The sequence below is a fragment of the Marmota monax genome, unplaced genomic scaffold (genome assembly GCF_021218885.2).
Source record: "Marmota monax isolate L192 unplaced genomic scaffold, Marmota_monax_Labrador192_F-V1.1 WCK01_AAM20220418_F8-fsc00031, whole genome shotgun sequence".
Taxonomy (NCBI): domain Eukaryota; kingdom Metazoa; phylum Chordata; class Mammalia; order Rodentia; family Sciuridae; genus Marmota; species Marmota monax.
Window position 1 is genome coordinate 16,837,389 of NW_026695197.1, and position 12,994 is coordinate 16,850,382.

A 12,994-nucleotide genomic window follows, 5' to 3' on the forward strand; every position below is an offset into this window, starting at 1 on the left:
AAGACCTTTTTTTTCCTTCTTTATTTCCCATTACTGTACCAAATCCCATGTTATTTCCATAGTTTGCTGGCTGGGACTCCATTCTGCTTTCTCTAACTGATGCTAGAACTGCTCCTTCTTCTAAAACTACTTTAATCTGCTAACATCTGTCAGTTAACTACCCATTAAATCTTATCAAGACATCTGCATTAGATTTTGATTTATACCATATATTACAGTTTAACTACCCAATCTATTTTAATATCACTATGGTCTAAAGAGTACGATCTACTCTTATAAAGCTCTTGAGAACATCAAGAAAGATAAATTCTGAGGAAATGTAGCTCAGAAATAGACCTGTTGTCACTTATAAACAGAGAAAAGGAAACATTTTTTTTATTTTTTATTTTTTTTGAGAGAGAGAAAGAATTTTTAATATTTATTTTTTAGTTTTTGGCGGGCACAACATCTTTGTTTGTATGTGGTGCTGAGGGTCGAACCCGGGCCGCACGCATGCCAGGTGAGCACGCTACCGTTTGAGCCACATCCCCAGCCCAAAAGGAAACATTTAATGAACACAGGATGGGGCCATGGGTGTAGGTCAGAGTACATCCTTACCATGAGTGAAGGCTTGTGTTCAATCTCCAGCACCACAAAAATAAATAAACAGCTATATGATTTGACTTCTTCAAATAATTGAAAAGTTAATTTTCTTAAAATTGTCAACTTTATTAAAGTTGACATATTTAAAATGAACTGCTCCCTATTTTTATATAAAAAGAATACTAACAACTCTTATATACTACTTCTGCTATTAATAAAAGTCTGAGAATCCTTCAGTATGTTTGCCATTGTGTTTTGGTTGTTTTTATGTAGAATGGGCAGTCTGTTTAAAGGAGGGTTAAGGTTCTATGAAAATAAGACTTATTAGAGAAAACAGCATTGTAACACTGTAGAACTCCTTAGGGAAACTGTATAGCAGTACTTACTTTCTGGTAAAATAGCTTGATACATTAAAACATATAGGTTATATATGAGTTCCCTCTCCATACCATGACTGAACTCCTAGAGAGTCTGCAATTAATGCCTGCTAAATATAGTGGGGTCATTAAAAACCATTTAAAAAACTGTCAAAATGCAACTATTTTTAAACAAAAAACAGTAATTTCATTTGTTTTAATCTGGTATCAATTTTAATTTTAATATTAGAAGGAACAAAAAGGTAATGTGGAGACTCTCAAACCCATGTCAGAAGCTTGTGTCAAGCTTATAAAAAGAGGAAGTTAGGGTCCAAGCCACTGTCCACTAGAACCTCTGCCACTACCTCAGGTATCATCCTCCTTTGCTGGGAGTACACAACTTCTGAGTTTCATAGCCACAGAGGGTACCAATTTCTCATCAATCCCCATTTCACTAAATTCTACATTTTTCAATAAAAGGAAATTATTTTAAATTAATGATGATAATAAAATTTCAGGAAAGAAGATAACTGCAAATATCATTTTCCAGGTTAACAGAAGGTACATTTATAATTAGGACATGTATATTTTAGCCCAATTTGGCAGCAGTTATTGGAAAAAAAACTAGAATAACATTCAAAATTTTAATTTTTGTTCTACTACTAAATGTGTGATTTGGGTTGACCAGCCTGTATCTGTCTTGGTTTTCTCATCTACAAAATCACTGAAACTGAGTTGGGGATGTAGCTCAGTGGCAGAGTGCTTGCTTAGCATGTGTGAGGCCTTGGGTTCAATTTCCCCACCACCACACACACACACAAAGTCAGGAAAACTACTCAATATAGGCTTGCTAAAATAGTTAAATAAGAAGCACCAAGTAGGATCTCACTTCTGACACAACTGAATGTCCATTAAAAAAAACAAAACACTTTTCTCACAATGGCGGGGAGTCATCAAATGTCCCCAAAACTACATTATAGATTCCTTATTCTATAAATTTTATCCTAAAATCTTATTGAAAGGTTTTTCTCCCACTAACTTTATAGAGAAACCTTCATCCACCATCCCTGTCCTTTCCCATCTCCTCATATCTGATAAATACAATCTGATGTTTTATCACGGGAGTTGGTTTTATCTCTCAAACTAGTATTAACTTTCCAACAACTCATGGCAAGTCCTCAGCACTTTCATGCTGAATTAGTTCAGTTGGAAACTCATGGGAGGATCTCGGGATCGTTGAGTGATTTCTCTCCTAAATTTCTACATGAGGATACACAAAATTATGTAATTCAAAGTACCTTACAAAGATATCCTAACTTAATAATCCAAGATCATCAATTAGCATTTATTAGGCCCTTGTTATTTTATTAGTATTTTTTCAATACCACGTGTATTCTCACAAAAGGAGCCACCTTTTACGACATGGTTTTTTGTTGTTTGTTGTAGTTTTAGATAGATACCATCCCTTTATTTTATTTTGCTTATTTTGTTAGGCGGTGCTAAGGATCAAGCGTAATACCTCACATGTAAATGCTCTGCCACTGAGTCCCAGCCCTACTATAAGTTTTTTTAGCAGCTATGGATTGTCTACAGTATTAACCATGACAGATTATTCCGAGTCTAATGTTATCTTTCTTCTTTGATCCAATGGCCTTTAAATTTCTTCCTCTATCACTACCTGAAGACTACAAAGAATTATAATGCTTAATCATGTAGATTTCCAAATGGTAAAAAACGGAAGTTCAGACTTCTGTCAAATTACACTCATTCCCACAATTATTTTATAAGGAAATCAATCATTTCTACAAAGTAAAATTACCTAGAATGTTTTGCCAGTTTACTTACAGGGCACATTAAGGATACCCGAAGACTAGTTGTAGCAATTTCACTATCTGGATCTGCAGTAAGTTTTTCTTTAACTAAAAAAAAAACAAAGAAAAAGAAAGAAAAGGAAAAAGAAGAGTGAAATACAATGAAAAGTTTCTAAATAATAGTGAAAATGAGTTGAAATATAAAAATATTTTATTTTAATAATTTCCCAAACACTTCAAATAGGTCAAGAAACACAAAATGTTAAATATTAATGTATTAAATATATAGCCAGACTTCTGGTATTAGGTTAAAGAATTACAAACATGCAAACTTTAGATCAAATGTTTAAGTGAGGTTTTAAGATTTCTTTTTAAAACTAAGACTGATGGTAAAGAAGAGTTACAAAATAGAAAGTTGTTTTTTAAGACTTAAGAACAAAACAACAACTAGCAGAGGAACCTCAAATGCAGCAGTACCCTGAGCGTCAATGCTTTTCTAACAAATTTTAAAAATTTCTTTCTAACACATTTGTATTAAGCTACGCTGATTATTTCTAACAATTACTAAATTTGTAAAGACATAAACAGTCTTATATCTTCTTGTTGAAAAACCTCTACAATGAAAACTAAAGAACACTGAAGAAAGAAACTGAAATAGACCTCAGAAGATGAAAAGACCTCCCATGTTCATTGATAGGCAGAGTTAATAGTTGGCCCTACTACCAAAAGCAGTGTAGAGATTCAATGCAATCCCCATCAAACTACCAATAACATGCTTCACAGTACTAGAAAAAACAGTTCTAAAATTTGGAATAAAACCCAGAATAACAAAGCAACTCTAAGCCAAAAAAGCAATGCTGGAATCATCCCAATACCTATTTCAAATTATTCTACAGAGCTATAATAACAAAAACTGCATGGGACTGGCATAAAAACAGACACAGACTCCCAATTGTACAGAATAAAAGACAGAGACAAACACACCCATTTACAGTCAACCGATCCTTGACAAAAGTGCCAAAAATATACAGTGGGGGTTGGGAGAAACAAATGATGCTCAGAAAACTAGTTATCCATATGCAGACCCTTATATCTCTCACCCTACACAAAAGTCAACTCAAAAGGAAACAAAGACCTAAGAAACCAGAAATTATGCAGCTTCTAGAAGAAAATGTAGGGTCAACATGCCAGCTTTTAGGAATAAGCAATGACTTTCTCAATAGGATCTGTAAAGCTCAGGAAATAATGCTAAGAGTTAACAAACGGGATGGCATCAAATTAAAAAACTTCTGCACAGCCACACACGGCGGTGCATGCCTATAATCCCTGCAGCTTAGAAGGCTGAGGGAGGAGGATTTTTAAGTTCAAAGCCAGCCTCAGCAAAAGCTGAGGTGCTAAGCAACTCAGAGAGACCCTGTCTCTAAATAAAATACAAAGTAGGTCTGGGGATGTGGTTCAGTGGTTGAGTGCCCCGGAGTTCAATAACCCCTAGCACATAAAACACCCCAATGAAAAATCTTCTGCATAGCAAAGGAAACAATTAGGAAGAGAGAACCTACAGAATGAGAGAAAATCTTGCCACTCTTCTGAGAGAGCATTAACAGCTAGAAAATATAAAGAATAACCTCAAAATCAAATAACCCAATTAATAAATGGGCTAATGAGTAGATACTTCTCAAAAGAAATACAAATGGCCAACAAATGTATGAAAAAATGTTCAACATCATTAGTAATTAGGGAAATGCAAATAAAAACTACAGAGGTTTAATCTCACACCAGTCAGAATGGCAGTCATCAAGAATACAAATAATAATAAATGCTGGAGAAGATGTGGAGAAAAAGAAAGACTTTACACTGTTGGTGGGACTGTAAATTGGTACAACCACTATAAAGCACCAGTTCCTCAAAAGGCTAAGAATGGAACCACCATAGGACCCAGCTATACCATTTCTCAGCGTTGATCCTGAAGAATTAAAGTCATCACACGATAGTGATACATGATTACCCATGTTTATAGCTGCACAAGTCACAACAGTCAAACTATGGAACCAGCCTAGGTGGCCATCTATGAATGGACACATAAAGAAAATGTGGTATATACACATAACAAAGTTTTATTCAGCCATAAAGAAAAATGAAATATGTCATTTACAGGAAAAAGGATAGAACTTGAGACCATTGTACTATGCAAAACAAGTCAAAATCAGAAGGTCAAGGGTCATTATGTTTTCTCCTATGTGGAAGTTAGAGAAAAAAGGAAAAGGTGGCAGGGATTCTCATAAAAATCTGAGGGAGATGAGTAGAGGAAAAGGACTAGGGTGTGGGAGAATAGGTGGAAAGAGGGAAGTGATAGGGAGTGATACTGGACAAATTGTTATATTGTGTGCATGTATGAATATGTAACAACAAATCCCATTATTATGTACAACTATTATGTTCCAATAATAAATATGGAGAAAACTATCTCATCTGACAACTGAAAATTATTATATCTGAGGTAACATGTTTGATTTCTTCCATGAGGTAATATATACAATTTACCATATATAAGCTAATAAATACACAAATATTATAAATATAGATGCATATGTGAGTTTATTGTTTTTAATCAATCACATTACAGTATCTCATATGCTTGGTCTTTCACAAGCATTACTTACTTAGTGCTCTGGAATGATCAGGGTTTCTAATACCTTTCATTTTTAATCTCTGTAGTAACATGGCTGATGTAAGCTGTCGTACAAGATACACAGACATGGAGTAATTCTACAAAGAAAGATAATCTGTATTACGGACTAGAGATGATATTCTCTTTATTTACATAAAATGCTTATCTAAGAAACTCTAGTTTCTAAAAATAACATTCAAAATAACTTCTAAAAAAAAGTCAGTTACTGGGAAGAGGGCAAAATCAACAAGGCTACTTGAGGGAAAATAATGGCTTACTCATTCTAAATATATTTCTCTTATCATTTTATAATACCCATGGGTTGGTATAGTATGGTAAATAGCTTCAATTTAGTGGTTACAAACTGTTTACAGAGACCACTATGCAAATGTACCTTCCCATAATTACTTACAATTAGAATCCTTTTGTTTTCATCTACTTATATAATGAGGCTCTCATATTTTCATTTAAAAATGCAGAAGCAAAGTTCGAATAGTGGTATGAATTAACACTTCACACCCAGAGTTCCAAAGTTTTATTTCTAACAAGAGAAACCACTGGTCAAATGGCCTTGAGCACAGCCTTCAGATAAAGTTAGTATTGGCTTTCTTCTGAGAAAAGCAGTCATTTACAAAAGACACATGAAAAAATAATGAAATTCAAAAGGTGAGGCCAGAAAATAATAGTATAAATCTGGCACAAAGCAACTTTCTCGATTATCTATACAGCTTTGAAAGATGACATATAATTTTACCAAATATTAAAAAATTCTACTTTAATATTTTAACACATACACATATATTCATTCATTCCACAATAAAAAAATACTTTTGATAGTTGCCAAACCAAATATTTTAAATACATTTAGTGTTCTTTTAAATATCTCATACTCAATAAACTATGCAAATTTTAGGTCCTTGTATCATTTTAACTACAAAGAACGAATATCAATCCCATTATATGGCAAATCTATAGTCTTCAATGTCAATAATAATTTATTCAAAAATCCTAAAGTTATTTCCAGTTCTGCAACTACTCTAGTGGTGAAATAAAATTCCTGCTATAAACATATGCCTCGACTTTTTCATCCACAACAAAATATTACACTTTATTTCCATGAAACAGGAACTACAGTTGATACTCAGATATTAAATCTTTTTCCATTATTTGTTAACAAGTGCATCTAAAATGTATATTCCCTGTTGTATTAGTCAGTATCTTATTGATATAATTCATTTTGAGACAAAATCAGCAAAAAGCCAGGTTCATCAACCTGAAGGTATAGAGAAAATAATTTTAAATGAACATCTTTGTAAGAGATGGTTGTGTTATCTGAACTATTAGCTGTTTATGTAAAGGCAGGAACAGATTATTTCTGATCACATGAGTACATTCAACTGTTTCCTCCAAAGACTGATAACATTCTGTCCTTTGCTCCTCTTCATAGATACTAATCATCCCAAACTTCCAGGTTTTTAAGATACACTACACACACACACACACACACACACTCTCTCTCACACAGTGTTTAAATCATTACCTTAAGGAATATAAACATATACATTTCTTACCCAGAAAACAGACATGATACTTAAGAAACCTCAGAGTTAAAGGTATTAACCTTCAAAATATCTATACTTACAACCCTTGAATTGAAAAGGGGTGGAGCCAGTTTAGCCTAAGAAAAAACAAAAAACACCAACTTCCAGTGGACAAGAGAATATTTACCTTTCCAATTTCAGATGCCCAAGAAATAGAAATCTGGTTTGGCACAGCTGAAGACAACCTAACTAAAGATGTAATATTCAAGGGGCGCCCAGGGCGCTTCTGCTCAATCCCATTTTTCGGTGGTGGTGCATACCCCTGTAACCATAAGAAATTTATCTTAAATTCTCTGTAAGACATTAAACATTTTACCCAAAATAGATGCAGGATACTGTCTAATTTCAGTTACAATCACATGATCCAGAAATATATAAGAAATAATAAAAATCAATGTTTCCTCATTAACATTAAAGAGACTAACATCTTGCCATTTTGGCTATGAATCTTCTTCCTCTTTATAAGAAACCAAATTTTACAGATGAAATCCCATCTCTTCAAAATGAGTCACTTAGGAGACCCCATTCAAAATATTTTAACATACTGGGGTGGAAAACAGGGAGAACAAACTTTGGAAACTTAAATCAGGTCAAGTGCACACCTGTGATCCCAGCTACTTGAGAGGCTGAGGCAGGAAGATCATCAAGTCTTCCTGTGCGAGCGACTTTACCCCATCTCAAAAATAAAAAGGGCTGGACATGTAAATCAGTAGTATGGCAAACATAAGGCCCTGGGTTGAATCCCCAGCACCACAAAATCAAAAACAGAAGAAATAAGGAAGAAGAAAAAAAAAACAAAACATCAAGCCAATGAAAAAAATTCATCACTATTTCAGTTAGCATTAGATTTTCCTTTAAATAGTAAACATACTCACTTTTGTTGTGTTTTAATGGCAATAGAAGCTGAACCTAGGGGTGCTCTATCACTAAGTTATATCCCCTGAGGTGTTAGCAACATGAAAAACAGTATTAAGAGATTGCTTTATCTCTATAGCTCTTGTTCACATATAAGAATATCATTTGGAAAAAAAAATTTTGAAATAGGGTCTAAGTTTTGGAGGCTGGCCTCAAACTTGTGATCCTCCTGCCTCAGCCTCCTGAGTAGCTAGATATACAGGTATGCACCACCATGCCTGGTAACATAATCACTTTTTTTAACCTTTATTTGTTTATTTATTTATTTCTATGTGGTGCTGAGGATCGAACTCACTGCCTCACATTTGCTAGGGAAGTGCTCTACCACTGATCCATAACCCTAGCCCCACATAATCACTTTTGATTAACAGTATACTCAATTTTTAATTACCAAAAGAATTCAAAGGTTATAATTTTCAGGTTATATACTTTCAAATACATATTAAAGAAAATCAAAATTTCTTAGCTTCAGTAACATCTGTGTATTGAAAAGCAGGCATTGTATTTCACTAATGGTCTGATATCTTTCATGTAATTTAATTATCTACTATTGAGAAGGGAAAAACACTAAGTGTATCACTTATTTTTGTACACACAGAAGAAAATATAAGCAAAATTAATTGACTAATATTATTTTAGGATACAGATGAATCTTCTGATTCATATTTCTTTTTAATATTTTTTAGTTGCAGATGGACATGATACCTTTCTTTTTTTGGTACTGGAGATTGAACTCAGGGGTACTCAACCACTGAGCCACATCCCCAGGGATTTTAATTTGTATTTGTTTAGAGACAGGGTCTCACTGAGTTGCTTAGCACCTCCCCTTTGCTGAGGCTGGCTTTGAACTTGCGAGCCTCCTGCCTCAGCCTCTTGAGCCTCTGGGATTATAGGCATACGCCACTACATCCGGCTATTTATTTTGTATGTGATGCTGAGGATTGAACCCAGTGCCTCATCCATGTTACGCGAGTGCTCTACCACTTAGCCACAAGCCCAGCCCCCTGCTCAATTTTCAAAGTCATCAATGTATGTTTTTCCAAATGATATTCTTAATACTGTTTTTCATGTTGCTAACACCTCAGATTTCCTTGCAAGTCAATCATATCATTAACTACATGAGTCAATGCTAATACAATATGAATCTTATCAGAATGGTGATGAAAGGTTTTCAGACAACAGCCAGAATTCACTCTCCTTCATAAAATGTCCTTAAAGTACCTGTTGATTGAAAAGCTAAGGGCATGCAGCTAATCAATCATACTAGAGAAATACTATCAAAGTTGTAAAAGTAAAGGCAGCGACAAAAACGTCACAGCTGCCACATCAGCAACCACAAAACATTTGTTATTTCAGCAACATTGAATTAAATACCTTACAAGGAATTCTATACTGGTGGTATTATAGAGCAGAACTAAGGAACACATCCAAGTTGTCTACTACAACTTAGGAACATCCTTCCTCATTGTCTCATAAGAGGAAGAATAGTAATTATTAAGTGGGAAGGAATCTACATGCTAAGTCTTACTCTACAACTTGCAACAAAATTCTGAAAATCATTAAAACTGATTGAGTAGTTGGGCACAGTGTGGCTCACAACTGTGATCACAGCGACTCAAGAGGCTAAGGTAGGAGGATTATAAGTTCAAGGCCAGATTCAGTAACTTCCCAAGATCCTACCTCAAAATTAAACAATGAAAAGGGCTGGAGATGCTGCTCTGTGGGTAAGAGCCCCAAAGGTCAATCCCCAGTACTTAGACAAAAACAAAAACTGAGGAACAGAGTAAAAAGGCAAAGAAAAAAACTTAAGTGTGAGTGTGCGTGTATAGGAGGGGTGCACACATCTAAATTTGCTCATGTGAAATACAACAGAAAAAAGCTTATTAAAAAGTCCTCTTACAAGCCAGGCACAGTGGTGCATGCCTGTAATCCCAGAGGCTCAGGAGACTGAGACAGGAGGATGGAGAGTTTAAAGCCAGTCTTAGCATCGGGGAGGCGCTAAGCAACTCAGTGAGACCCTGTCTCTAAATAATACAAAATAGGGCTGGGGATGTGGCTCAGTGGTTGAGTGCCCCTGAGTTCAATCCCCAGTACCAAAAAAAAAAAAAAAAAGTCCTCTTACAATATGTCAAAATACATCTACTGTCAAGTATAACTAATAATCAGAATTTTAAAAAATAAATTTTAAAAAGTCCTCTTGTAAAAATTCTAAGAATAGACAAACACAAGGAATATCAATATCAGTATTTAGGCAATTATAAATGCAAACTTTTGTCTTGCCTATTTTGGGCCTAGAAGATAATTCTGTCTACTGGTATTTCAGCCAAATAAAAACAATGGCATAGGGTCTGCCAAAATGATAAGAATAACTCATGACCTAGCTATATGTGAAGCCTGTAAAATGGAATTTTGAGTCACATCTTGACAGCACGGAATGGAACAGTAACAGTGGGTCAAACAACAGTGAATTTAAGAATGAGTGCTAAGCAAATTCAAAATTATGTATGGAACTAGTCTTAATTGCCTAAAGTATATTCAGTCTATTCTCTACCTATTTGAGAAGTTTGATTTCAATAGTAATTATGGGTCATCAATCTGTATTCCCCTTCTAGCCCATAGCAACCTCCTACCTATCCAAGCACCCAAGACCCCATTATAGTTGAAACTTTGTAAAATATTAATGTTCAGCCTTCTCAAATTTTTAACAACTTTCCATGTTTAAAGCAAAAATAAAATCAAGTTCATTTCACAGGTGATCTGAAGAGCAAATCCACAAGTTTTCTCAATAAAGGCTGTTAGAGAACATTGGTAGAAGACTATGTGGATCTCAGCCTCACACTTTAGGAAAAGAAACTCAAAAGAACTTTTCATGTTACATGCTGTGACAACATCCTGCCCTACATACAATTGTGACAAACTCCACAATGCTGTTCCTTTATCATCACCTCCTAAATTCTAATCACCACTATTTAGTTTATATTTTGGAAATTTTCAAACATACACAAAAGCAGAGAGAACAATAGGTACCCACTAACCAGCTCCAATAATTACTAACATTTTTCAATCTTGTTACTTTTGTCTCCAGCCTCATTCCAGCTTGCCCCAAAACACACCCACCATGTACATGCACAATAATTTTTGTCCTTGAGTAAACACAAATTCTAGACATACCAGTTAATTTTCATATTATTAATCAGTGTGTCTAAGAAGACCTTTAAAAAAACACAGTATTGCAACCTTACAAAATTCACAAGTTTCCAAAAAATCATCTAATATCTTGTTTCTATTCCAGTTTCCCAGCTGCCTCAAAGACATTTTTTTTTAATTTAAAAAATTTTTTTCATTTTTTTTATTGGTATGTGGTGCTAACGATCGAAGCCAGTGCCTCACACATGCTAGGCAAGCGTTCTGCCACTGAGCCACGACCCTCAAAGACATTTTTTATTACTGAAAATTTCATACACAAAAACAAAGAAAAGAACTGGGCATGGTGGTGCACACCTGTAATCGCACTAGCTCAGGAGGCTGAGGCAGGAGGATTGGGAATTCAAAGCCAGCCTCAGCAACTTAGCAAAGCACTAAGCAATTCAGTGAGACCCTGTCTCTAAATAAAATATAAAAATGGGCTGGGGATGTCACTCAGTAGTAGTTAAGTGTTCCTGGGTTCAATCCCAGATACAAAAACAACAACAACAACAACAACAACAAAAAAAAAAAAACAGAAAGAGGGAAATCCATAAACTCAGAATTTATTAGGAAAAGGAGGTCAGTACTGCACTAAGAAGAACTGGAGATTTTTGCCAACTGAGTTAAAGCACGTATCTTCTCCATTCTTTGGAATCTCTCTAAGAAATACTCCTCCCTGTCAGTCTTTCCCCATTCAAGCTTCCAGTTCCACAGGTTTCATAGAAATTTCTTATAATCTCTTTAAAACTAATAATAAGTCAACTACTCAAAATAACTCCCTAAGCCTTTTTCTGCCCGCCCCCACCTTGCAACAAAACAAAACAAAACAAAAAACAAAGACTTCTGATCTAGCTCTCAGTCTGCACACCGGCAGTCCTTGGAGTCAAAGATGGGGGCAGTGTCTAAGGCAAATTTTATCTTTGCAAGCTGCAGGCCATTACCATGCAAGCCTCACTATGAGCTGCATACTTCTTCCCTGAAGATTCAAGAGAATCTTCTCCTTCGTATTATCCAAATTACATTTCCCATTCCATTTACTGTGTATATGTAATATAGTGGCCAAATGCCATGGGTTTATAATAACTAGACATTATAATAAGGTGATTCAGCATACGACAAATATGTTTGGCGCTCTTGTGGGAAATTCCGTGACCATGTCAAACTTATCCCTCTGGGATCTGTTATTTAACAAACCAGGGTCAGGGGCAAGGACTACATACATGTTAAGCTTCTTTATGGCTTGCTCATGGTTCTTACAATTAGAACAGGGTCCCTGAAACTCAATGTTCAATGTCACTCCTATACATTCCCTGTAGCTTTCTTCTTTTGAGGCTGCAGCATATTCACATAATTCTCATAAACCTCACAATCCTGTTTCGTGTTCTTAATGAATTTCATTACCTTAATGAATAGCATGTGTGGATTAAGAAGTAATTTTAAGACGTTTTCCATCAATTGCATGTGAATTTATGTCAGTTGTTCCATGGGAGTTCATGGGTCTGTGGCAAAAAGCCTTTTCAGGGAAAAGGCTGGAACAGGATTTTCTTTGGCATGGCCCTAGCTGGGTCAAGCAGGGCTTCCCCACTCCCTTTAAATTTTAAAAATGTCTCTGCCTTTCTCCCATTGCTCTATTTCTTCTTCTTCACAAGTACCCCTAACTCCCAGGATAAGTACCAAATTCATCAGACAAAGGGTGCTTTAAATAGTAGTCAATGTATTCACAAATAACCTAGGATAAGCACTCAAGGGTTAATTGGTGCTTTGGGGCAGAAGTCAGCAATAACTAACAATGTAAAGAGGAAATAATCAGCTGCCCAATTTTCTCTCTCTCAAAAGGACTGTAAGAGTGACAAATTCAGAGCTACAGTGGTGAAG

General features: G+C 35.3%; 1 protein-coding gene across 9 annotated transcripts in view; it reads right to left on the bottom strand.

Moving 5' to 3' along the window:
- Nucleotides 1-12,994, bottom strand: part of Pias2 (protein inhibitor of activated STAT 2) — a 94,957-nt gene that overhangs the window by 36,738 nt on the left and 45,225 nt on the right. For 8 of the 9 annotated variants that reach the window (XR_006848210.2, XM_046428438.2, XM_046428437.2 and 5 more), the window contains 3 exons: nucleotides 7,146-7,280; nucleotides 5,410-5,515; nucleotides 2,784-2,857 (listed from right to left, as the gene is read on the bottom strand). The exons of the other annotated variant lie outside the window; for it this stretch is intronic. Coding sequence is in view for 7 of the 8 variants with exons in the window: in XM_046428438.2 (XP_046284394.1) it covers nucleotides 2,784-2,857; nucleotides 5,410-5,515; nucleotides 7,146-7,280 (315 nt within the window). In the remaining variant the exon portion in view is untranslated. The remainder of the gene's footprint in view (nucleotides 1-2,783; nucleotides 2,858-5,409; nucleotides 5,516-7,145; nucleotides 7,281-12,994) is intronic. 9 annotated transcript variants of the gene reach the window in all.